At 51.2% G+C, this 26,855-nt stretch overlaps 1 protein-coding gene across 2 annotated transcripts; it reads left to right on the forward strand.

Annotated features, from left to right (window-relative positions):
- Positions 1-551: 551 nt before the first annotated feature.
- Positions 552-25,469, forward strand: ALOXE3 (arachidonate epidermal lipoxygenase 3). Of its 2 annotated transcripts, none has more exons than XM_070395607.1 (15): positions 552-783; positions 1,373-1,577; positions 2,633-2,714; positions 3,223-3,342; positions 3,681-3,806; positions 6,515-6,618; positions 7,193-7,365; positions 7,776-7,919; positions 8,008-8,211; positions 8,297-8,383; positions 8,955-9,124; positions 9,759-9,880; positions 14,873-14,973; positions 15,565-15,735; positions 24,656-25,469. In XM_070395607.1, exons 1-15 carry the CDS (start codon positions 637-639, stop codon positions 24,833-24,835), a joined length of 2,136 nt encoding a protein of 711 aa, XP_070251708.1. In that variant the 5' UTR covers positions 552-636; the 3' UTR covers positions 24,836-25,469. The 2 variants fall into 2 exon arrangements, with proteins under 2 accessions (XP_070251708.1, XP_070251709.1); XM_070395608.1 differs by having other exon boundaries at positions 3,684-3,806.
- The last annotated feature ends 1,386 nt before the right edge of the window (positions 25,470-26,855 follow it).

The following is a 26,855-nucleotide window of genomic DNA, read 5'->3' on the forward strand; positions in this document are numbered from 1 at the left end:
TCGCCTGCGTGTGGCTGAAGGCACGTGTGATTTTTGGCTGAGTGTGTCTTACTACTGTACAGTGATTCACGTGGATGATTCACAAGTAGGAATGTGGGTGCTTTGTCCCCGGTTGTGGCTGAGAGATGAGGAAAGGGTCTTGGGGAGGGGAAATTTGGGAGTGGCCGGGCGGACAAGGGCCCCAGAGCATCTGTAGGGCCCCTGACCATGTCCCAATCATACAGGCGTCACCTACTCGCTGTCTCTCTCTGAGCATTTGGTCCCTCCCTTCCCAGCGAGGCTGGGGCTCCTGATATCCATCTGGGTGAGCCCTGTCCTGCCAGCCAGAGAGACCGGCTGCGCCAGAGGCAAGCAAACAACTATTAGAAGACAGGTGTGGGCGGGGAGAGGGAGCCGGCAGTGAGCAGAGGCCCGGGCAGAGGCCGGGAGCTTCAGGACAGAGAAAACATCTCAGAGGGAGCTGGGCCTTTCCTCCAAGGCCTTTCCCCCTACCCCCCACCCCCCCCCGCCCCCAGACCTCCCATCCAGCGGCTCAGCATCACAGCCGTCCAGTCCTGCTCGGCCTGCTGCTCACCTCCAGGCCGGCCCGCTGCTGGGGCTCACCTTGTCGGGAGGCATCCCTCCTTCCCTCCCATCATGGCCGTGTACCGCGTGTGTGTGACCACCGGTGCCTACCTGGGGGCAGGCACACTGGACAACATCTCCGTCACTCTGGTGGGCATGTATGGTGAGAGCCCCAAGCAGCTGCTGGATCGCGTGGGCAGGGACTTCGCCCCTGGATCGGTGAGTACAGAGGAGAGAGGGAGGAGCACCCCTGAGGGGCAGGGCCAGCAGGGGACCCTGAAGGAGGGGACCGTCTTCCTTCAGGGCTCATCACCTCCTGCAGAACTCTGGCTGCTGGCTCTGTCTGTTTCCTGTCTTTCCTGGGGATGATAAACCCTACCCAGGCGGGGCTGTGAAGGAGTCCTGGGCAAGGGGGCAGAATTCCAATGGCTTCCCAGCTTCTCCTCTCATAACTGAAGGTGGGCTCTGGGCAAGTCGCTTGAACTCCCAGAGTCTGGGTTTCTTCTTCTCTGGGGGGCGTCCACCTGCCTCTACCAGGCCCAGGATTGTTTGTTGGTGGGTCTTGGGGAGAAGTTGGCCACCAAGGGGGCTAGTGCAATCCAGAGCCTACCCTGCCTGTGGTAGCTGCGGTTGCTTCTGCCTGGTGAAGGGGTGCTTTTTTTCTAACTCATACAAAATCGTCACATGGGTTAGCGGCAGCTCAGGTTTCTATGCCAGAACAGGTGTGGGTTCAGACGCACCTTGCAAGGTGCAGGACAGCTCCGGCAGTACCTCGCCTCTCACCTGCTTCCTCTGTTGGTCCCCTCAGGTGCAGAAGTACAAAGTGCGCTGCTCAGCAGAGCTGGGCGAGCTCGTGCTGCTGCGTCTACACAAGGAGCGCTATGCTTATTTCCGCAAGGACTCCTGGTACTGCAGCCACATCTGTGTCACTGCCCCCGACGGTGCCCTTTTCCACTTCCCCTGCTATCAGTGGATTGAGGGCTTCTGCACTGTAGAGCTGCGACCAGGAACAGGTGGGCCAGAGGCAGGGGCTGGCCTTGTGCTGCAGAACGCACCCTTTGGGATTAGGGGTGGGGTCTCCCAGAGCCCAGGGTGTAGGGGACAGGCTTGGGGTTAGTGGCACAAGTTCAGGGCTCCCAAGTAGGTGCTTTCTGCAAAAGGTGAGCCTCTAAAGCCTTGAAATGCAGGGGCTTCTCGGACAGTATTTACCCCTCTGGAGACCGACAGAGACTAGACCCGCACTGTGTACACTCACACCACCCAGACACAGACACAAACACGGGCAGATGGCTGTTTGCTCTCCGCTGACTCCCTCTGCACTTCCCTAAGTGAACTCCTCCAGGACCCCAAAAAGGAGCTATCCTGCAAGTGGCGTAATTGCATTTCAACGGGCGGGCGGAGAAGCCCTGAGTGTTGAGCTGGAAAGGCCCTGTCCACCACTCCTGGCTTTTCCAGTGTGCCGGAAGTCCCTGTGGGCTGCGGTTAGGATTCCTTTTTGAATTTGGATGACCTTTCAAGAATGCCGCGGTCTAACTCCCTCAGCCTCTGACCTGCCACATCTCCTGAGCTGTCTGATCTAGAAAAGCAGGACTAGTTTGAGATGAGTCTTAGGGATGAGAGATGCTGTTCTAGGTCAAGGTAAAATAAGTGAACATGACCCCTCGGCCCATAGTGAGTTCTTCATAGACCTCACTCTGAACCCCATCTATCATCATAGCCATCTATCCACCACGTTACAAAATATATGTGCTCATCTCATTTATCAAATGCATGCTATGGGCACTGTGCTAGGCACCATGCCAGATGCTGGGAATAAAAATGAATACAATGTGATTTCTGCTCAGAAAGAGTTCATAGTCTTGGAAAGGAAACAAACGTGTAAGCAATAAGGAAGGTTGTTAGGATTTGGGGGCGAGGTTGTCCTGAATCTCTGGTGAATGCACAAAGAACATGGGGTGTCCACATTACTGAGGGGTTGGGTGCAAGGGTTAGGGGCTCAGGCAAGCTTTGATGGAGAAGTTGTTGTTTGAAAAAGGACTTAAACGATGAGTAATTTCATTCCCCACAGCGAGAACTATTTGTCAAGAATCCCTTCCCTTCCTTCTGGACCACAGGAAACGGGAACTCCAGGCCCGACAAGAATGCTACCGGTGAGGGTGACCTAACTTCACTTCTTTCCCCATTTTTATTCTGACTTCAGAATTAATCACACTGTTACTAATTCTGACCTCTGTCCCCATCTTGGGGACCAACTCCAATCAGGACCACTATTTAAACCTAACCGCAACCTACTATTGACCCGGAGTCCAGACCCAGAACGCCAGTACCAATCATTGTCCTGATCCCATCAGTGAATCCACACTCAGCCCCTGATGTGACTGTGGTACTGACAGATCTCAGCCTATCCTCAACCTCACCCCCAAACGGGCTGTGATCTTAATCTCAGCCTAAACCCGACTCTAACCCAGCCTGGACATTCATGTCGCCCTCAAATGCTACCCTGATCTGAAGCCCAGTGCCTTGGGGAGAAAATCCCAATTCTTTGTCCCCCAGAAAGTGGGAGTTTTGGGGAGTTTTAATTTCAAGGCATGTCTTTAGAAGCTAAAGTTTCTGTACCCTAAGTTTGACTCACCATCTCTAACCTCTTTCCCCCGGAAGTTGGAAGGTCTATGCCCCTGGCTTCCCAGGCATCGTGGATGTCAGCACCTTTGAGCAGATGGAGTCAGACAAGAAATTTACCTTGACCAGGACAACAACTCGTGCGAATCAGGACGACAGGTGAGGAAGGACCCAGGCATGGGAAGAAGGTGGAGGGCTGTGAAGTGAAGGGTCTGTTGAGAGGATGGGCCCAGACAGCCTGGAAAGAGAAGTTGTGAACTACAATAAGGGCAATTTAATTCAAGTGCCCGGAGCAGAGTAGGCAGGGGTGGCCCCTGGGATATGGCAGAGAGGAGGAGGTGGCTTCAGGCCTGATGGGAGAGGGCAGGGGAGGAGCCCAGAGTGAGGGGAGGCCTACGAAGTCTGGGGGAAGAGAGAGGGAAGGAATTAGAGAGGTGAGCTGTAGGCCTTTCTGACTGTTCTCTGTTCTTCTGCCCCCACCTTCTCCTATTCCCTAGCAGTGGGAATCGGTACCTGCCTGGCTTCCCCATGAAAATTGACATCCCCTCCCTGCTGCACATGGAGCCCAATATCAGATACTCGGCCACCAAGACGACCTCGCTGATCTTCAATGCCATCCCTGCGTGAGGCACCTGCACTCCTGTCACTCTTCCGTCCGCCTCTGCCCCTGATGCACAGCCACATCTCTGCCTCACTTTCCCTTCTCCCCACCCCTCTTCACTCTCTTTGTCCCGTCTCCCCTCTCCCTGCCCCAGTCACCCCTTCTATGGCCCCAGTCTCTTCTCTCTCTGCCCCTCAGGCTCCTCTCTCTCTCCTTAGACTCCTCCATGCCCTATATCCCCGTGGGCTCCGCTTTGCTCCTTAGTCATCCATTGTTTTTCCATCCCTCCAACGAATACAATGAATTGTGCACAGCATGGTTCCAGGCACTGCTGGGACCTTGTTGAGTAGAAAAGAGAGGTCTGGCTCTTAAGCTTTAAGAAAGTGGTCAGACCACGTCATTTTCAATTCCCAGAACCAATGCTTTCTAGCTGTGTGGCCTTGCTTTTCACTTAGCCTCTAAATCAGCGGTTCTCAACCTGTGGGTCGCGACCCCTTTGGTGGTCGAACGACCCTTTCACAGGGGCCGCCTAAGACCATCCTGCATATCAGATATTTACATTACAATTCATAACAGTAGCAACATTACAGTTATGAAGTAGCAACGAAAATAATTTTATGGTTGGGTCACAACATGAGGAACTGTATTTAAAGGGCCAGAAGGTTGAGAACCACTGCTCTAAATGGTTTCCTCATCTATAAAATGACAATAATATTCATGCCTACCTTATAGGTTTGGGAGAGAATTTAATGAAGTAACACCCAGCACAAAATAATGTCTCAGTAGATGCTAGTAGTGTTAGGATATACTCTTGGCTGGGAGGAACTCAGTATCATTAGGGAACAGAGTTAATTAGCAATCGAAGCAGCTCAAGGCAACAGCTGAAGCTGTGAGTGACATGGCTGGAGGGGGTACAGTGGACACTCGGGTGTCTAGAGGAGGCAGAGGCTGGGGGTGGGTGGGCAGGAAGTGGCGCCTGGAGTGGCAGGTGGGATGGAAGCGGGCTTTGAGCCAGGGAGACAAGGAGAAGGGGAAAGTGGGGGGGGGGGGGGTGGTTCTGGGCAAACCTGGGTAGGTTTGGCAGGAGAGAGAGGCTCAGCGAGCCATTTGTGCAGTGGCTGCTCTAAGAGGCCCAGTGGAGGCCAGAGCAGTAAGCTGGCTCCTCATGTCCAGGCCTCCGAGCCAGAATGATGCTTTTGGAGAAGGACCGGAGGAGGGTGAGAAAGTGGGGTGGGGCTCCAGAAGGTCTGTGGGGCGTTGGGGCAGGCAGGCCGCACAGGCAGCTCGGGCTTCAGGGCTCAGGACAAGGGCCTTGGCAGGGGACCTCTGCCAGGGACCAGAGGGGCATTCGGGAAGGGAGAGGCACCTGAGTTGCTCCCCAAATGGCTATGTGGGTCTAGGCAGGGGACGTCCCAGGAGACCACAGGACAGCTGGCGCGGGGCTCAGGGAAGGCTTGTGGGAAGAGGGAGCTGGCCGTTGGCAGCTCAGCTGCTCACGGAGAGGAGGGGACAGTGGTGGGGCTTTGAGTGCGGGGTTACTGCAGGGCGTTATGGAAATGCCTGTGGCAGGCCCTTGGAAAGAGGAAGGCCTTTTCTTTCTCCTTTATCGCCTCCTCCCACCCAGTTTTTCCCATCTCCTGGGCCCTGGTGGGCAGGCACTCAGCAAGTACATGTGGCAGGAGGAGTGGCTTTTGAAGTTGTTCTGGGCTTATCAGGCCACTACTGCCCCTTGCCCCTCCGCCTTCAGTTATCCTCACCAGCGTCCTTACAGAGCCTACCTTATTGACCAGTTGCCACAAACCTGCCTGATCTGTGTTGTATTCCCTTTGGGACTTGGCCCAGGTAGCGAGTGATTATTATGAACTGGGTATGTCAGGGCAATAAGAGCCAAGTCACAGCCCTGAGAGCCCATGGTACAATGGGAGATGATCTGAGTGAGTACCTTGTATTCACAAGGCAGTGAAGGGAGTGATGAGCGTTTGGGAAAGATACGGAAAGGCGTGTGTTTGGAGACAATCGGGTATGCTTCCTAAAGGGTGTTGCATCTAAAATGCACACAGAAGAACAGATGGGTTTGGTGCTCGGTGGAGATGTAGGAGATGGCTTTCTGGGAGAGGCATAGTTTAATGAAAGCCCAGGGGGGAAAGCAGACTTCATTTCAAGCACTTCCCCCCCCCCCGTCCCCCCCGCCCCCCGGTTATAAAATAACATATGCTCATTGTAAAAAATATCCAAACAGTACAGACATCCACAAAGTGGAACGTGCACGCCCCTCAGGTTGCCAAGCCCACCTTTATCAGTCCTGTGCACAAAATATAGTTTTGGTGGTGGTAGCTGCGTTGGCTCTCTCTAGTGCCCCTGGCAGGAGAAAAAACTGCACAGGTTGATAGAAACCGGCCGGCGGGGCGTTTCCCAGCCTGCCTTCGCAGCTGGGGCTTTGTCCTGTAGGAAGAGGGGTGCCAGTGCATGTCTGCGACAAGATGGGAGCTTGCAGAAAGCAGGCCAAAACCACCAGTGAAGGCGACTTGCCTGCACCACGTGCGCCACCTTTGCATCCACATACGGAGTCGCCCCTACAAAGCCTCAGCTGGCCATTAGGCGTTTCTTCCATGAGGATTGTTAGGCACCTCTGCTCTGGACATTGATCTTGTCAGTTCCCTCCAGACCTCTAGGCTGGGACACAGGGCCCCTGGCAGCCCCAGACACCGTCTCCCTCCCCTCCCCCCTCAGGTCCTTGGGCATGAAGCTTCGAGGGCTGCTGGACCGAAAGGGCTCCTGGAAGAAGCTGGATGACATTCGGAATATCTTCTGGTGCCACAAGACCTTCACTTCAGGTGTGCAGAGCCAAGCAGGAGCTGTCCCCCCTCCACCCTGTCCCATGCTCAGGCCCAAGTGCCCGTCCGGGAAAGCCCCTCCAGCGCTCAGAGGGATGGGGATTCCCGTGGGGGGAGCTCGCGGTGTCACTGGAGGCAGTCTCACAGATTCCCCTCAGGAACCCACGCATCTCCACTCCTCTCCGAGGGGACAAGAATGTGGGCGTGAGGATGGAGAGAGACTTTGCTTGCCCGGGAGAGGGTCCAGAGTAAGTGAGGGAGTCCCGATCCTGACCAGGGGCCCTCGCCTCGCTTCCTCTACTCCCGCCACCAGGAGTTCTGGGCTTTGGGGCCAGACTTAGGTTCAAAGCCCGATTATGCCACTCAACTGAGCAACTCACTCTCTCTCTCTCTCTCTCTCTCTCTCTCTTTGACTGTCAGGGCCCAGTGTTAAATGGAGATATAATTATGCCCATCTCATAGGGTTGCTGTCACGAAATCCCAAACCTTCGTGATGAGCAAAGGTCTGGGCAAAGAGCAGGCTCTGGGGAAGCAGTTTCCAGACCAACCAGTTCCTCCCCCTCCTGCTCCCTAGACTATGTCACGGAGCACTGGTGCGAGGACTCCTTCTTCGGGTACCAGTACCTGAACGGCGTCAATCCTGTCATGCTGCACTGCCTCTCCAGCTTGCCCAGCAAGCTGCCTGTCACCAATGACATGGTGGCCCCCTTGCTGGGCCCTGGCACCTGCCTGCAGACAGAGCTAGAGGTGGGTGAGTTGCCCCCAGGGACAAAGGATGGGTGTGAAGGGTAAGGAGGAGATGGCCAGGAACAATCATGGAGAACTAGGAGCTTCGCAGCCACATCCTCGGGTCTCCCCCAGAAGGCTGAGGTGTTTGGTGATTTTGCTTTTCTTGGATACACCGAGGTCATCTGCATTAAAGTAGGAAGAAGCAGGTACGGGGAGAAGGGAGAGGATGCTGGCTTGTCCAAGCTGGGAAGCCAGGTGAAAGGTTGCAAAAGGAGGGACTCTGCTGGACCTCATTCTGGACATTCTGGGATGGGGGGGTACCCCACATTGACCATTGAGGCCAGAGGCGAGGGGGGAGTGGGCAGAGAACAGGGAGAAAGGCGGCGCGCGGGTGGGAAGTGTATTGAGGCTCCGTGCACCTTCCCCAGAGGGGGAACCTCTTCCTTGCCGACTACTGGATCCTGGCGGAGGCCCCGGTCCACTGCCTCAACGGCCGCCAGCAGTACGTGGCCGCCCCGCTCTGCCTGCTGTGGCTCAACCCGCAGGGGGCGCTAATGCCCTTGGCCATCCAGGTGAGCCCGGGGCAGGGCTTTTGGGGGTGGGGCCTCCGGGGCACACCGGCAGGCTGGAGTCTCACCCCCTTATGATGCCTGGACGCAGCTCAGCCAGACCCCCGGGCCGGACAGCCCCATCTTTCTCCCCACGGACTCCGACTGGGACTGGCTGCTGGCCAAGACGTGGGTGCGCAACTCCGAGTTCCTGGTGCACGAGAACAACACGCACTTCTTGTGCACGCACTTGCTGTGCGAGGCCTTCGCCATGGCCACGCTGCGTCAGCTGCCGCTCTGCCACCCCGTCTACAAGGTCGGTGTGACCCCCCGGCCGGGCCAGGGGGGGCGGGGCAGGCGGCCTCCTCCCCTCGGCTCCCGGGACCTCATTCCGTTCGCAGCTCCTGCTCCCCCACACGCGGTACACGCTGCAGGTGAACACCATCGCCCGCGCCACGCTGCTCAACCCCGAGGGCCTGGTGGACCAGGTGCGGCCCCCCGCCCCCGCCCCCGCCCCCCGCCCCCGCCCTCTCTGAGGCCCCGCCCCCTCTGAGGCCCCGCCCCGGAAGACGCTTTGCCCCGCCCACAAGCTCGTTGGGCGTCCAATCTCATTCCACGGTTTCTGCCAGCCCCTCCCCTCCAGTCTCCTACTTGCCCCGCCCACAAACCCGGTCTCCGCCCACCCACCCCACCCACGGACCCCCCCCCCCCCCCAGACCAAGTTCCAGATGCTCCTTGCGCTGGGTGGGGTACCCCACCCCCATCTAAGCACAGCCCCTCGCTGACCCTGCGCCGAGCCCTGCTCTCGCCTCCCTGCCTCCGTAGCAGCAGTTCATTCATTTTTAGTTACTAAATACCTAAGGATGATCTCCTGTGCACATAGTAGGGCCGCAACCTGCGCCGCCAATGTCAGGCCCCCCATGGGGGTTTTGATCCGTGGTCTTTGGCTGCTTGATTAACTGAAAATCCCCTCTGCTGCGTCACTAGCCACGTCTGTCCCCAGGCCCTGGGGGAGGGGGAGAGGGAAGGCCCGGGAGCTGAGCTGTGATGTGTCCTCAGGTCACCTCCATCGGAAGGCAAGGCCTCCTCTACCTCATGAGCACGGGCCTGGCCCACTTCACCTACACCAATTTCTGCTTTCCGGACAGCCTGCGGGCCCGCGGGGTTTTGGCTATCCCCAACTACCATTACCGGGATGACGGCCTGAAGATCTGGGCCGCCATTGAGAGGTGTGGGCCTGGGACCCTGAAGCCAGTCTGGCCCCTCGGGGCCTCCTGGGCCAGGGGCAGTGTGGGTCTCTACGTTCATGCAGGCTGGGGCGCTGGGTGCGGGGACTTCCGGGTGTTCTCAGGCCCAAGCATGGGGCACTCCGAGGGTGAGAGTTGGGATTGGGGTCCCCTATGAAATGGCTGATAGCTTTGGGCTGGGGAGAGGTTGGGCCGTGTATGAACACAGTGGAGGAAGGGAAGGACCGGGCGTCCAGAGAAGGTGAGACAGCGAGGTGTAGGCTGGGGCCTCCTGTCTGCTGGGTGCTGAGTGGGGAGGGGATGTAGCATGAGCCTGGCTCTCCTCTGTGTACCCCCCCCCCCGCGCCCCCCCCCCCCACCCCTGTGCAGGAAGGAGGCCCAGAGCAGCTGTGACTCAGGAGTGGAGGGCGAGACTCAGGAGTGGAGGGCGAGACATGAGGGAAGCCTGGGCACTTGGGTTCCAACTGCATCTGGCGGGAGGCGGGGTCTCCACTGAACCCCCACGGGCTCTTGTGGACTCTGACCAGCTGGCTCCCCCCTCAGCACTGGACCTTGGTTTTCTGGTCAGGCCTGAGCCCAAGGTCACTGCCATGGCATGGGCATCTTTTTCCTGCAGCTTTGTCTCAGAAATTGTGGGCTACTACTATCCCAGTGACGCGTCTGTGCAGCAGGATTCGGAACTGCAGGCCTGGGTCGGCGAGATTTTTGCTTGGGCGTTCCTGAGCCGGGAAAGCTCAGGTATGCCTTCTCCATCCCCGCGCCCCCCCCCCCCCCCCCCCAGGCTCCCAGTGACCCAGTGCTCTCCCGGCCCACCATTAACCAGTTCCTATTTACTGATCAACTGTTGAAGTGCACCTACTAGCCCCACTGAACAGATGAGGAATAGGCACAGAGAAGGTTATACAATAAGTGGCAGGACCAGGACCCAGAGCCAGCTCCTCTGGTCTGCAAAGCCCTTGCTTTCAACTATTACCCTGTGCCCATCTGGTCCCTTCTAGACCTTTCCATGAGCCTGAGCCCACCCATTCACTTCTCTTTGCTGAGCTGTATGGATGTGTGACATCATGTAGGGGGAGTAATCTTTGGCTTCAAACACAAAGGATTCTGGAACCTTCTCTCATACTCTCTTATGACTGTGCTGCCAGGTGGCCCCTCCAGCCCTCAACCTCTCTCACTTCCTTTGGCTTCAAAGGGTGAGTTGGTCCTGCTGCTGCCTAATTCCCCCTTATTTACTCCAGTTACCTAACCCTAACTCCTCCCTCTCTCCTGACACTGCCTGAGAGGCCTCTGAGACCCGCGCCCTCCGTAGACCTCTGCTTACCTCAGCGCCAAGCAGATGCCTAGCACACCCTCCCTTCCTTAGTCTTCCCTTAGCTCCTGGGAGAACAGGTCCTTCTGAACCTCCCGCTTCTTCCCAGGTCCCTGCTGTTGGCTTATCCTGGATCTCTGCCTCCTCTCTACCCCTCCCTCTTGAAGGATCTTGTCTCCTGTTTCTCCTCTGTAGCTGATTCCAGGCTTGGAAATCCCCCACTCCGCATTTGCTGAAGGACTTTCCTTGTTGGCTCTTTCATTGTCCCTCTTGAGACCCAAACATGAAATGACGTCATTCCAAAGGATTCTGGCCTCACCCGGGTTATATGCCCCATTGCGACTCTTCAAAGCCTGTGTCCCTGGTGCCGCTGTATTATGGTCTGTACGTCAGCATTGGCAAATGCAGAGGAGACTTCTATATCTGGGTGTAGTGGAAGAGAAGGCAAAGCCCAAAGTGGCACAAATGTCCATCTCCCAGTGCCCCCAGCCCTGGCCTGATCGGGGAAGACTCTCACCGCACAGGACGCCTCCTCTCAGCAGGGATGTGGCTTTCAGCTGACTTAGAACTTCCAGTGGCCGCCCGGAGAGGTTCCTGTGTGTGTGCGCGTGTGTGTGCATGTGTGTGCTTGTGTGTGCGTGTGCGTGTGCGCGCGCGCGCGCGTGTGTGTGCGTGTGTGCGCGCGCGCGTGCGTGTGTGTGCGTGTGTGCGCGCGCGTGCGTGTGTGCGTGTGCGTGGGTGTGTGTGCATGTGCGTGTGCGTGTGCGTGCGTGTGCGTGTGTGTGTGTGTGTGTGTGTGTGGACCCAGTGAGGAGGAATGGTCTCACATCACCCACAAATAGAATGAGCAGCTCTTGCAGCTTCAAGGCTTTAAAAAAAATCCTCCTGAAGATACGTTTTTATTGATTTGAGAGAGAGAGAGAGAGAGAGAAACAACTGTGTGAGAGAGAAAGATCCTGAAACCCCCAGTAACCTAGGTGTGTGCCCTGACCGGTAATCAAACCCACAACCTTTTGGTGTATGGAATGATGCTCCAACCATCCGAGCCACCCAGCCAGGGCTTGAGGCTTTTTTAAGACACAACATTTTAAACATGTAGAAAAGTAGAGAGTATAATGTAATGAACACCCATTTACTCACCACCCAGATTCAGCAATTGTTAACATCTTTGCTATATTTGATTAATCTGTTGCTTTGTTTATTGGCAAAATCTTTTAGAGCAAATACATATCTTTCATATTTCACCCCAATCAAGAAGCCTCTAAAAATGATGTTTTTCTACACAACTACAATACTGTCATCTCACTAACAAAATTGATAGTAATCTCCAATATCACCCTTTTCTCTAGTCCATATTCAAATTTCCTCACTTGTCCCATTTCCCCTCATTTGATCCTGTTGATTCTGGAGCCAGTCAAGGACCCCATGTGCATTTGTTTTGACTCTAAAGTGTCTTAATTTAGGATTGCACTCCCCTCCTTTTTAATAAAATCACAGGGCATCTGACAAAGACTATGAAAAAGCCAGAAGCAGTTTTGCACAATGTCTCACCTTCTGAATTTATCTAGTTGCTGCCTCACGCTGTCATTCAGCTGGTTCCTCTATCCCCTGTAATAACTAAAGGCTAAATATTTTTTGGCAAGAATATTTCTCAGGTGATGCTGTGGTCTCCTCGTTGCATCATCTTGGGAGGCTCATCATGCCAGGCTGTCTCACCATTAGTGATGCCTAGAGTGAGTTCTGAGTAAAGGTAGTGACAGCCAGATTGCCTTGGGATCTTTTCAAGGGCGACGCCTCCCCGAGCTTTGCCAGCCTGCTGTCAATCCGGGGCAGTCCTGGTTCGGATTGCTCCTCTTCCGGAAGGCAGTTGCCCTTTGGGATTATCTAATTCCTAGTTAAGACCCAGAGGGGGATATAGTTACTGTTAGCTCAACTCTCCTCTCTTACTTTATTAAACTCTCTGATTTAATACATCTGAACATTCTTCAGACTGAACAAACAGCTCTCCTGACAAACTTATTCTAGATTAATATGTTTTAAGGTAAAGGCTCGTTCATTAACCTCCGTCAGTATGCCTTTTGTTCCGTAGTTCAAGGGGAGAAAATAAACAGTATGAGCTGCAGAAAAATTCCCATAGATAATCTGACTGCTTTATTTTTATTTTTTTAATAGCTTTATTTTTTTTATCTTCAGCCCTCAAGGTTAGACTATCAACCAGGAACTGAACATTCAGAAAATTCCCACACACTCCCAGGCAGATACCCAGGCCTCCCTCCCAACCTCTCTGTCTGCTCGGTTGCATTAGTCTCTCTCCAGTCATCCTGACTCCAAACCTCGGATCCATCTTTGACTCATGTTCCCCTCTGCCTTCCTCTTCACCTAAAGCCAGTCGGGTAGCTAACCCTATTGTCCCCATCATTTCCCACTGTCACCACCCTCGTCCCAATCCTCACATTGTTCCTGCATTGTGGCAGCTGCTTCTTAACCAGACCCACCTCTCCCAGCCTTCTGATGCTTGTCTGCCAAGCCTGTGGGGCGCTGCCCCGGTAATCCTCTGAAATAGCACCCAGAAACCACCTGGCCTGGCCACTGCTGCAGCCCCACCCCCATAACCCTTCACCCTGCTTGCACCCCATTCCTTTCCACTCTGGCTTCTTAGCCTCTCATGTATTCACTTCATTCAACCAGTCATCACTGGGCTGCTAATAGGCGTTAACTATTGTTCTAGGTGCTGGGGTTTAGCAGTGAACGTGACAGACAAAAGCCCCAGCCTTCATGGAGCTTAACATTCTTGTGGGGAGACACAGATAACAAAAAATTATGTTAGGTGGTTACAAATGGTAAGAAGAATGAAACAGCATCCGAAGTCACTAGTGTGTCGAGGTGGGGGGATAATTTTAGATAGGTGGTCAGGGAAGGCTTCCCCGAGGAGGAGGTGATGTTTGAGTAGGGATGTAAGGAAGTGAGAGAGCTGGTTCTGTGGATAGCCGGCGTAAGAGTGTGCAGGCAGAGGTGGGAGGACAAGGCCCTGAGGTGGGAGCATGCTGGGAGTTTTGAGGAATATAAGGAAGGCCTGCAAGGCTGGAGTAGAGTAAGTGAGAGGGAGAAAAGTTGGAAAGGAACTGAAGTCCGAGAACAAGCCAGAGCCAGATCAAGTAAGATCATGGTGAGGTAAGTGAGATGGGAAGCCCGTAGAGCAGTGGTTCTCAACCTTCCTAACGCCGCGACCCTTTAATACAGTTCCTCATGTTGTGGTGACCCCCAATTTCGTTGTGACAAATTGAACATAATTAAAGCATAGTGATGAATCACAAAAACAATTTGTAATTATATATGTGTTTTCCAATGGTCTTAGGCGACCCCTGTGAAAGGGTCGTTCAACCCCCCCAAAGGGGTCACGACCCACAGGTTGAGAACTGCTGCCGTAGAGGGTTTTGGCCAGAAGTGACATAACTGAATTTAGGATTCTAAAGGATCACTTACTCTAGCTGTCGGGGTCATGGCAGAAGCAGGCAGATTCATCCAGGAGTGAGAGGATGGATACTGGGTAGTGGTGGAGACAAGGTGGTGAGACAATTGGCTTCTGGAAGTGTTACTGATATGTGCGGGGCGAGATAAAAAGAGTCAGTGTACAGGACAAAGAGTGTCCACATGGGATGACTGTGGGAAGCACAGGTTTGGGGAGTGTGTAGGGTAGGGAGTCAAGCATTAGGTTGTACAGATGGGAAGTTCAGGGGCCAGGGAGAGCCAGCCAGAGATGTGAACTTAGGAGTTGTCAGCCGGGGGAGGTGGTTAAACCAAGGACTTGGATAAGACCAGTGACGTACAGAGAAGAGGGCCAAGGGCTGAACTGCTTCCTCTGTCATCTTCTTTCTATTCAAAGCTCACCCACTCGCGCAGGGAGGCCTCTTCCCCAATGATGTGCCCCTGTGCCTGCCTGCCTGCCTGCCCTCTCTTCAAAGAGCCAAGCCCTGGCCTGAGAGCTTCCTTCCGCTTCCATCTCTGTGAGCTTATTGGTAGCACATTCTAAGCCCAGTGGCAGATGACCGGCTACTGGGTGCTTGCTTGGACAAATCTCAGTGAACTGGGTAGAATTTAATCACTAAATGCTAATATAGGCTGCAGACAGAGGTGCCTTGGTGGTCTGCTTGAAACTGGCTCTTCCACTGTGAGCTCTGCTGACTGGGCATTTTCTGGTCTGACCCCAGTTTCCAGCTCCTATCCTGACCCCCTTCAGAGACCACAAACCTTGGTGATGACCATCCCTAACCTCAGCCTAACCCTAACCCTAGTCTAAAGACCGTGGTGGCCAAATGTTCAGCCCTCCCTTTCTTACTCTCCCCCTGTGCTGAGCCCCAGCCCCGAGCTGCCCCTAGGAATCCAGTCCCCTCCACACTCTCTTCCCTCCCTCCCATACCCAGGCTTCCCATGCCAGCTGCGCACCCCACAGGAGCTGCTGAAGTTCCTCACATCAATCATCTTCAACTGTTCCGCCCAGCACGCTGCTGTCAACAGTGGGCAGGTGAGGCTGCAGAGGGCAGGCCAGTGGGCGATTTGGCCGGGGAAGTTTAGGCTCAGCAATGCAGCTGAGGCCAGAGTTCCCGACGAGAGCCTGGGTGGGATGGGTTTATCACTGGGGATGGGATTGGAGTGGTGACTGGGTGGAGTGAAGGACTGGTGTTGGGTGATGACTAGGGTGGAGTTGGGTCCAAGGCTATAATGTTGACTTGAGTTGGTGTTGCATAGGGAGTAGAACTTATGGACTTCTGTCATGGTTAGGATGCAGTCAAGTGGAGTTTCAGGTTGCTGTGTTTGGCATGCTAGCCCCAGGCCCATTTCTAGGGTTACCTCCCCTCTGAGTCCTCCTTGTTCCTTGGTGATTCACCCCACCCAGTCCTGGAACATTGGGTGGGGAGTAATAAGGGTTGAGGCAGGCTCCTGCCTCACTTCTGGAACTTTCTGTCCTACACCACTCCCTCACCTCCCTTTCCACAATCCCCTCATTTCCCAAATGCAAGACCTGGGATGGTAGGGGGCAGGAGCAGGAATTATGATAAAGGAGCTGGTCCTCTCCCTCTGGCCAGTTGACTCAACTGGGGCGGGGTCTCCACAGCATGACTTTGGGGCCTGGATGCCCAATGCTCCCTCATCCATGAGGCAGCCCCCACCGCAGACCAAGGGGACCACCACCCTGAAGAGTTACCTGGAGACCCTCCCAGAAGTGAACATCACCTGTAACAACCTTCTCCTCTTCTGGTTGGTCAGCCAAGAGCCCAAGGACCAGGTTTGTGTGGGGGGTGTTTTTCGGTGGTGGATAGAGGTTTGCAGGGCCTGGGCAGTGGAGGTGATGGTAGCTGTCCCAGGGGGACTTGGGGAATGACTGCTGGCATTTATGTCCACTACTGAACTGCCCTGGGTTCTTTAGTTTCTTCAGGAAATTATACTTGGTCCCAAGAGACATATATTGAAGCAAATACCTGTTAGTGGCTGGGATACAACGTCCATCCAATTCACCAGTTTACCAGACCACCCATCCATCCAACCATTTATTCTTCCATCCATCAGCCATTCAACCATCAACCACTCATCCATTCATCAAACATTCAACAGACAGTTTTTGAATACCTCCCATGTGTCAACACAGTGTTGGGCACCAGGCATATAAAGATGAGTCAGGCCTGCCCACAGGAATCCTACTGTCTAGCTGAAGAGATACACAGATAAATGAAAAAGGGTACCACAGTGTTGTAGGAATTATTTAGGTATAATTCCTCCATTTGAACATGTACTTCTTGAGTGCCTGCAATGTGCCAGACACTGATGGGCAGATATGAGCCCTGTCCTCATGAGCTTGCTATAGTCTAATGGTAGAGGGCCCTGTGGAACCTGACTGAGTCTGGGTGAACCCAGGGAAGCTTCTCGGAGGAAGGGACATCTAAGCTGAGATCTGTGCGACAAGCAGGAATTTGGCAGACAAAGCAGGGGCAGGGTTAATTTCTAGGCAGAGGGAAGGATGAGACCAAGTGACATGAAGGGAAGCGAAGGCAAGAGTTCATTGGCGTGTCTTGAGGATCCTAAAAGGTACAGTGTAGGCACAGTATTCATTCAGATACAGTGGGGAGATACTGAGGAGGCTTAAGACTGGGGTGACATGGCTAAATCTGTGTTTTAGCAAGAGTGCTTCTGTGGCTGTGTAGATAGATGGGAAGGGCTATTTTGGAAGCAGGAATGACAGGGAGGAGGCTGTTACTTAGGCTAGGTTTTATGTAGGGGAGCAGCCCTTTAATCACCAATTACCATAATCTTCACTCACACATTATCAGTCATGCCTCTGCCCTCCTGGCATTGTTCACAAATTCTCTGACATTACAAGAATACCCTCATTTATCATGCTGGACTCCATTTGGTGTAGCTATTTTATCTCCTTAACAAGTTTTAACTTAACCATCTTATAGCCTTGGGATGCCAGAAACTCATGCCTGCATCCTGATCCTTTCTGGTCCCATCTCCCAAGGATTCCAAGATGTTCGTTTCTGTCAATTTAAAGGAAAAACTCTCTCTTGTTTTTTGTCTACTCACAGAATACAGTGAGGCCTTGATTTATGAGTGTCCTGACTAACGAGTTTTTTGAGATACCAGCTGTCTCTCGGCTGATTTTTTGCATTGAGTTGACAGAGTAATTTGAGTTAACGAGCTCCTTAATGAGCTCGGTCTTGGAACGAATTAAACTCCTAAGTCAAGGCCCCACTGTAGTCTATTACTACTCTCAGTCTCTCACTCAATGCTTCTGGCCACCAAATGCATGGGGATTGTTCCCACACCAAGCAATTCTCAGACTCTAGCTATATGTCCTGTAATTTAGCTCAATTCTGACACCACCTGGAGATAGTGTCAGATCCCTTAGGTTAAGGGCTCAGACCCACAAGACTGCCCTGCCCCTGTTCAGGTGCCAATTGCCGAGCAAAAGTCCAGGTTGTCAGCTGTGTTTCTGACCAAACAACTATCAATCAGAGGTTTCTACGACCCCCTCCTCAGCTTCATTGATTTGCTGGAGCAGCTCACAGAACTCAGGAAAACAGTTTACTAGATTACTGGTTTATTATAAGAGGTTGCAACTCAGTCATTGATTGGCTGCCAGATGGAAGAAATGCACAGGGAAGGTGTGTGGGAGGGGTGCAGAGCTTTAATGCTCTCTGGGTATGCCACCCTCTCAGCATCTCCACACTTCCCCAACCTGGAGGCTCTCCAAACCTGCATTTTAGGGGTTTTGATGAAGGCTTTGTTACACAGGAATAATTGATTAAATTATTAGCCGTTGGGGACTAATTTAACCGCCAGCCCCTCCCCCCTCCCCAGAGGTTCAGAGGTGGGACTAAAAGTTTCAAGTCTCTAATCAGTTGGTTGATTCCCATGGTCTCCCTTCCTTAGGGGCTTTCCAGAACTCACCTCATTAACATAAACCGAGGAATGGTTGAAAAGGGCTTATTTTGAATAACAAAAGATACCTTAGCACTCTATCATGAAATTATAAGGGTTTTTAGAAGCTCTGTGCCAGGAATGGGAGGAAGGCCAAATATATATTTCTTTTTTTAAGAAAATAATTTTATTGATTTTAGAGAGAGAGAGACAGAGGGAGTGGGAGAGAGAAACATCGATGCAAGAGAGAAACATGAATCAGCTGCCTCCTGCAAGACAGCTTGGCCAGGGATCTAACTGGTAACCTTTTGGTTCATGAGATGATACTCAACCAACTGAGCCACTCCAGCCAGGCAAAATCATATTTCTTATAAATTACAATATCACAGTGGAGAGGGATGAGTAGGTAAGAGGATGAGGGTGAAGGATTCCCTCCTCATGAAACAATGGGAAGTTTAACCTGCACAATTATAACAGCCACCACAATAATAGCAGCTAACCCTTCTTGAGGATCTGTCATATCTTAGTCACTAAATTAGATACCATATGTCCACCATTTTAATATACAAAATAAATGAGTAGCTATATTTAAAATGCTTAATACAGTGCCTAGTATATAACTGTTCAGGAAATGGTAGTTTCATTTTATTTTTTATTTTTTTAAAATATATTTTTACTGATTTCAGAGAGGTAGGGAGAGGGCTAGAGAGATAGAAACATCAATGATGAGAGAAAAGTCATTGATTGGCTGCCTCCAGCATACCCCTCACTGGGGATCAAGCCCGAAACGTGGGCATATGCCCTGACCGGGAACTGAACCGTGACCTCCTGGTTTATAGGTTGATGCTCAACCACTGAGCCACGCTGGCCGGGCAGTAGTTCCGTTTTACAGGGGAGAAAATGGAGATTTAGAGGCACTAAGCAATTAGTCCAAGGTCACACAGCTAGTGAAAGGGCTTTGAACCCAGTCTCCTGTTCTTCTGTGTTCTGCTTTTTAAACAGCTAAACTATAGTTTTAGAAATCAGATGTCAATTTAGTAAATAAGACATAAAATTGATTCTCTGAAATGACCAATAAAAGCAAGAAAGCAGAAACAATTCTAATGAAGACAAAAAAGAAAGAACATAAATGTGCAACATTAAGAATGGGAAAGGCATACAGCCACAAATGCAGAGAAGACTGAAGAAATTAGAAAAAAATTCTAATTACAGTTTTATGCAAATAATGTGGAAATCTAGATGAAATAAATGATTTTCTAGGAAAACATAAACAAAACTTAACCCCAGAAAACTATACATAAATGGAAAACGTTGTAAAAGATCTGAACCCCGTCCTTGCAAAGTGAGATTCTAATAAACCTTCAAAAAACAAGTAATTCCTAAATTATTCAAACTGCTTGAAGGTATAGAAAAAGTTTAAAGTTATAGAAAAAGTTGAAAGTTTCCAAATTACTTTACTGGGTTCCGTTTTACTGGGGACCCTGATACAAGCAACTAGCAAATGTAGTGTTCTTTTTTTTTTAAAATTAAATCTTTATTGTTCAGATTATTACAGTTGTTCCTCTTTTTTCCCCCCATAGCTCCCCTCCACCCGGTTCCCACCCCACCCTCCGCCCTCACCCCGCCCCACTGTCCTCATCCATAGGTGCACTATTTTTGTCCAGTCTCTTCCCGCACCCCCCACACCCCTTTCCCCCGCAAGAATAGTCAGTCCACTCCCTTTCTATGCCCCTGATTCTATTATAATCACCAGTTTATTCTGTTCATCAGATTATTTATTCACTTGATTTTTAGATTCACTTGTTTTTGTTTTTTTTAAATATATATTTTATTGATTTTTTTACAGAGAGGAAGGGAGAGGGAGAGGGATAGCAAGTTCGCAAGTTAGAAACATCGATTCAGCTGCCTCTTGCACGCCCCCTACTGGGGATGTGCCCGAAACCCAGGTACATGCCCTTGACTGGAATCGAACCTGGGACCCTTGAGTCCGCAGGCCGACGCTCTATCCGCTGAGCCAAACCGGCTAGGGCTAGATTCACTTGTTGATAGATGTGTATTTGTTGTTCATAATTTGTATCTTTACCTTTTTCTTCTTCTTCCTCTTCTTAAAGGATACCTTTCAGCATTTCATATAATACTGGTTTGGTGGTGATGAAATCCTTTAGCTTTTCCTTATCTGTGAAGCTCTTTATCTGACCTTCACTTCTGAATGAGAGCTTTGCTGGATAAAGTAATCTTGGTTGTAGGTTCTTGGCATTCATCACTTTGAATATTTCTTGCCATTCCCTTCTGGCCTGCAAAGTTTCTGTTGAGAAATCAGCTGACAGTCGTATGGGTACTCCCTTGTAGGTAACTGACTGTCTTTCTCTTGCTGCTTTTAAGATTCTCTCTTTGTCTTTTGCTCTTGGCATTTTAATTATGGTGTGTCTTGGTGTGGTCCTCTTTGGATTCCTTTTGTTTGGGGTTCTCTGCGCTTCCTGGACCTGTAAGTCTATTTCTTTCACCAGGTAGGGGAAGTTTTCTGTCATTATTTCTTCAAATAGGTTTTAAATATCTTGCTCTCTCTCTTCTTCTGGCACCCCTATAATTCAGATGTTGGGACGCTTGAAGCTGTCCCAGAGGCTCCTTATACTATCTTCACATTTTTGCGTTCTTTTTTTCATTTTGCTTTCCTGGTGGGGTGTTTTTTGCTTCTTCGTATTTCAAATCTTTGACTTGATTCTTGCGATCCTCTAGTCTGCTGTTGGAACTCTGCATAATATCTTTTATTTCAGTCAGTGTATGCTTAATTTCTATTTGGTCCTTTTTCATAACCTCGAGGGTCTCACTAGATTTCTTGAGGGTCTCACTACATTTATCGGCGGTCTCACCAGACTTTTTGAGGGTCTTACTAACTTTATTGGCAGTTTCTAGAAAGTTCTTGAAAAACCTTAAAAGTGTGGTTTTGAACTCTATATCTAGTTGTTTGCTTTCCTCCATTTCTGTCATTTGTGACCTGTTTCTTTGTCTCCGCATTTTTTTATGCTTCCCTGTGTTGATAGAGTGGCTTTCTGTGCTAGGTGTTCTATAGGGCCCAGTGGCTCAGCCTCCCCAATTACCTGAGGTGGACACTCTTGGTGCACCCCTTTTGGGCTTTGTGCACAGTCTTGTTGTAGTTAAGCCTTGATTGTTGTAAGTATCACTGGGAGGAATTGACCTCCAGGCCAATTGGCTGTGAGAATCAGCTGTGTCTATGGTGGGAGAACTTCTGTGCTGAAGACACCCTTATGAGGCAAGACTTGCTTCAGTGGGGCTTTGGTGCTCACTGAGTCTGCCCCCTGAGTGTGTCCCTTATGGATCTGAGGAGTTGTAATCTGGATGGTCCCACTCTGATCACTGGGTACACTGGCTCTTGGATCTCTAAGGAGGTGCCAATTTAGCCTCTGCCTGAGGCTACCCAGCAGGAGCTATGAAGAGATCTGCAGATTCCCCTTCCTTGTTTGGGGTTTGGAGGTGCCCAATGAGGCCTAGCTGTGAAGCAATGCAAGCTGCTGTGGGGCCTTGGGCCTTCTCTTGGAAGTTCTGGGTCTGTCTTACCCAGCTGCAGTTTGTTAGGTAATTTTCAGGGCCAGGGCATTCATATGCAAAAGCCTCTGCCGAAGCTTGGGTAGGGCAGGGTCTCAGGGGATCAACAGGGCGGAGCAAGCAGCTATGGCTGATCCCCAGCCCTGCCCTAAGGGGCCCCTCGTCTGTAAGCACCTTTGAGAGAAAGCCGCCCTCGAGTTCCGAGTTCTGCCCGCTGCCAGACAGTCCAGTTTCTCCCTGTATGAGTCTGGGTCCCCAGAGACTCACCCGGAACTGGAATTCAGAGCAGTCGGGGGCTTGTGACTCCCTCCCAACTCAGAAAGACAGCCGTGTCCTCAGTTGCCAGCCCTTTCCACGTGCGCCTCCGTACCTCTGCACTTCCGCACCTCCTCTGAGTCTCAGTGTGCTTTTCTCTTTCCTTCTAGTTGTAGAATTTCCACTCAGCCAGTCTTCCTGTGGTTCTGGATGATGTCCGTTTTGTCTTTTAGTTGTATTTTTTAATTTGTTGTGGGAGGCAGCCATTTTCGGTGTTTATCTATGCCGCCATCTTGGTTTCTCAAATGTAGTGTTCTCAAGAGAGGTGGGCTCTGGCCAGTGTAGCTCAGTTGGTTGGGTGTCGTCCCATACACGGAAAAGTTTCAGGTTTGGTTTCCCATCAGGGCACATGCCCCAGTTTTGCGCTCACACGGATGTTTCTCTCTCTCTCTCCCTCTCCCTCTCCCTTCTTCTCTCTCTCTTAAAAAAAAAATCAATGACCTATTCTTTTTTAAAAAATATATTTTATTGATTATTTACAGAGAGGAAAGGAGAGGGATAGAGAGCTAGAAACATCGATCAGCTGCCTCCTGCACACCCCCTACTGGGGATGTGCCCACAACCAAGGTACATGCCCTTGACCGGAATCGAACCTAGGACCCGTCAGTCCCCAGGCCGATGCTCTATCCAGTGAGCCAAACCGGTTAGGGCAATGACCTATTCTTAAAAAAATAAAAAAGAAGACAGGTGGGTCTCAGGTAGACATCACAGATCTACACCTCCCACCCATGTGAACTTGGCTATATAATTGGGCATCTCCAAACCTCAGTTTCTTTTTTCCTTCCTTCCTCCCTTCTTCCCTTCCTTCCTTCCTTCCTTCCTTCCTTCCTTCCTTCCTTCCTTCCTTCCTTTCCTCCTTCCTTCCTTCTCCTTTTCATTGAGTTTCTTGCAGTGACACTGGTTAATAAAATTATACAGGTTTCAGGCGCTCAATTGCACACACATCATCTGTACTGTATTGTGTGTTCACCACCCAAGTCTCCTTCCATCACCAGGTATCCCCCATACCGCCCTCCATTTCTCCCCACCTCCAAGCCTCAGTTTCTTTATCTGTAAAATGATGATGATAAGAGGACCTGTCTTACAGGATTATTGTGCCATTGTGATAGCCCATATAAAGTGCTTACATCATGTTAGCTGTAATTAAAAAAATAAAATTGTAAACTTGTTCCACTTAGCTGCAACAATCTTAAAAATATATCATTAGCCAACGAAGGCCAGTAATACACAGTAGAACAATAATACACCATGACAAAGTCTAATGTATTCTAGGAATGAAAGATGGGCTCAACCTTATGAAATCTGACAATATAATTTTTACATCAATAAAGAAACTTACCATAAAATCATCTCAATATAGGCCAAAAAAGCATTTGGTAAGTGCGAGCAGCCATTTACTAATAAAAACTCATGTGAAATGAAACTCCCTGATGCAGTTTTGATAAAAAGTATATTTTAGAAAACAAAACATCGTCCTTATGGTGTAACAATAGAGGTCTCCTTACTGAAGTCAGGGACAATAAAACGATGCTCACTGTTACTGCTGCTACTTAGCACTGTTCTGGAAGGTTTACCCATGCAATAAAACAAGACAAAGAATTTTTTTTTAAATGCTGTCTTGATCTTTTTTTTTTTAAATATATTTTATTGATTTTTTACAGAGAGGAAGGGAGAGGGATAGAGAGTTAGAAACATCGATGAGAGAGAAACATCGATCAGCTGCCTCCTGCACATCTCCTACTGGGGATGTGCCCGAAACCCAGGTACATGCCCTTGACCGGAATCAAACCTGGGACCCTTCAGTCCGCAGGCCGACGCTCTATCCAATGAGCCAAACCGGTTTTGGCAAGAATTTTTAAAAATCAGTATTATTGGCAACGGTTCTATTGTCGAAGGTTGTATTGGACAAGAAGTGTGTGCTGTTTGGGAAGAGGACCCCATGAGCTCTGATGGTGAATTGGTTGGGTGGTGTGGTCATGGAGAGAGGGGCAGCCCTGTCCTGCCACAGGATGCCACTGACTGAAGTTTATCGGGGTATTTCTTTTTTAAAAAATCAATTTTTATTGTTTTTGAAAAATATATTTTTATTGATTTCAAAGAGAAAGGAAGAGGGAGAGAGATAGAAACATCAATGATGAGAGAGAATCATTAATCGCTGCCTCCTGTAGGCCCCCTATTGGGGACCGAGCCTGCAACCCAGGCAGGTGCTCTTGACAGGAATCAAACCCTGGGACCCTTCAGTCCGCAGGCTGATGCTCTGTCCACTGAGCCACGCCGGCCAGGGCGGCAATATTTCTTGACTGCAGTTGGCCATGCTGTGTGGTGTGACAGGGTGTGGTGATGGTGACTGTGTTGGCAAAAGTTCCATGAAATTGGGTGACTGGGAAGATACCTCAGGCCTGGTTGTCTTCAGGGTCTGAATTTTGTTCGGTTGTGAGGTCATAGGAGTATAAATAGGCATGTTTGCTGGAGCGTGTGTGCCTGGCTTTCGGTTGTGTTGTGAGTGTGGTTGTGTTCTTTTAGTTCACAGAACATTGGCCCCGGCACTGGAAAGGACCTTTAAAGATTTCAGTCCAATCCAGCCATTTCCAGATGCAGGAAGAGTCAGGGTGATAGGCAAGGAGTTACCAGCAGGGGGAGCACTGGCTTTAGGTTGTCTGGCTCCCAGGTCCCCTTCGGGCCGCACTCCCTGCGCTGTGAGCGCCAGTGTCCGGCTGGTCTGTGCCAGTTCGGTTGCGGGTGCGGGTGCGGGTGCGGGGAGAGGTGGTTGCGGGATGTGGTTTGAAGGGCTTGAGCCTAGCTTATGCCCTTGGAAGCAACCTTGACTGTGTTGGCTGGCAAATGTGGTCCTTCGTTATTCTCCGTGCTGCCCTGAGCATCAGGCTGACCCGCACCTGGTTCTCTCCCAGAGGCCCTTGGGCACCTACCCGGACGAGCACTTCACCGAGGAGGCCCCGCGGCGGAGCATCGCTGCGTTCCAGAGCCGCCTGGCCCAGATCTCCCAGGACATCCGGGAGCGGAACAAGGGCCTGGCCCTGCCCTACGCCTACCTGGACCCTCCCCTCATTGAGAACAGCGTCTCCATTTAATCCCTTCCTCCTCTCACCCTGGAAGAAGGGCCCAGGCAGGGGGAGGGCCCGCTTCTCCGCGTCCTCCCTGCTCTCCATCAGCCTGAAACTTTCCCACCAAGATGGCTCTAGCACCGTGTGAAGGGGCCCTGAGCTGTATCCAGGGTGAGAAGCTGCTGGTTAAAGTCAAGTGCGCAATAGACCCTCAAAGGAAGGAACCCCATCCCCCTCGCCCTACTTTGGGCAGCCTCCTACTTCCCGCTCCTGTCAATATCTACCTCCTCCCACTGGGATCTTAAGCTCTCCTTCCCAGCCTCCGCCATCCCAAAACTTTCTCCTACTTTGCCTCTTGGTTTCCACTTTCCTCTAAAGCTGGGACCAACGAATCCAACTTTTTCTCTGGAAGAGCCTGGAACCTGGGCAAGGAAGGCTGTGTGCCTCAGACCTGCCATCGGGACCCCCTGACCCCGGCATATTTAAGGGGAGGGTTAGGGTTAGAGCCCCGCTCACCGGGGCCTGTAGCCGTAGTTCTCCGAGGGCCACCTCAGCAGCCTGGATGTGTACGAGTCTCTCCCCAGCTCTCATTTTCCCATTGCCATGCCCCCTCCTTTTGTTTGTCCTCGAGCCCAGTGAGTTCAATAAAAACCAACATATTTGACCCCCATTTCATTTTTGTCTTGATATATGTGTGTGCATATCGGTGGGTCGGGTACCAGGGGATTGGAGAAGGACGGAGCAGCTCTGAGCCCCTGGATCCTCTGTTCTGGAGACAGGAAACCTCCCAGTGCAACCCACCACCTAGCCAGGCCCTACACTCCTGCCTTCACCGCCCAGAGCATGTCATCCATCAGGAAGTGAAGGAATATCCACACTCAAGGGGCTGATAGGAAAAATGTAGGTATTTTGCAAAGCCTGCGGATCCAGCTTCTGGGTGTGGGTGTTACTAGTGTTGCCACTGAGATCTGGTTTCTCTCTTCAGGACTCACTCACTGGAAGACTCAACTTCTAGCTCTTCTGTGGGTGGGTGGAGTCATGGATGAGTTTTGGCCAATGAGCTGTGAGCAGAAGTGATACAGGTCCCCCAAGGGCTGGGACATTTATTACTGGCACGAGCCCCCAGAGTTCTCTTCTCTTTGCCTCTGCTGTTCTAGAAGCACATGTTGAGATGGCATTCCCATCAGCTTCTTCCTCTGAGGGACTAGAGCAGAACCCCCTGCCGACCTGACTTGGACATGATGCTGAGAGAGAAATAAACTTTTGTTGGGTTAAGCCATTGAGATTTCAGGATTGTTTGTTGTTGCAGCATAACCTAGCCCAGTGGTCGGCAAACTGCGGCTCTCGAGCCACATACGGCTCTTTGGTCCCTTGAGTGTGGCTCTTCCACAAAATACCACGCGTGGGCGCGCAGGTACAGTGCGATTGAAACTTCGTGGCCCATGCGCAGAAGTCGGTATTTTGTGGAAGAGCCACACTCAAGGGGCCAAAGAGGCGCATGTGGCTCAAGAGCCGCAGTTTGCCGACCACGGACCTAGCCCATCCTGACTGAAACAGATGGCAATCTGGGGAGTCTGATGTTCTTCCTTCAAAATAGATATTTGTATCTTTCTCCGTAGCCACTCAACACCTTCCTGTTTCCTGCTTCCCCGGACCTCGAATCCTGCCCCCTTTACCTACTCTGCTTCTTGAGTCAAATTCTGTGCCTAATCAAACTCTGTCTCTGGCCGAGACACAGTGCAGGGAGTGGGAGGTGGGAGGGGGAAGAGTGTATGTGTGCACCTTTGGTCATGGCAAAGGCCAGATGTTCACATCTTGCACCTGAGATCCTGGGAGATGATGCTCCTATGTCATTGTGCATGAAGAAGTATGTTTGGAGATATCTCACCTTGCAGATTCCAAGCTAATAACTTAGTAAAAATCACCAGATTTTTCCATTTTGGAACAAAATCATAGGACTAAGAAATATCCAGAGGCGTCCCTTGTGGCCAGTAAGACTGTGGCAGAGGCTGGATGTGCCCACCCTTTAAACCTGGGCTTTCACTTC

Source organism: Myotis yumanensis, unplaced genomic scaffold, assembly GCF_028538775.1.
Source record: "Myotis yumanensis isolate MYYU_CA2020_CCGP unplaced genomic scaffold, mMyoYum1.0.hap1 SCAF_16, whole genome shotgun sequence".
NCBI classification, from domain to species: Eukaryota; Metazoa; Chordata; class Mammalia; order Chiroptera; family Vespertilionidae; genus Myotis; species Myotis yumanensis.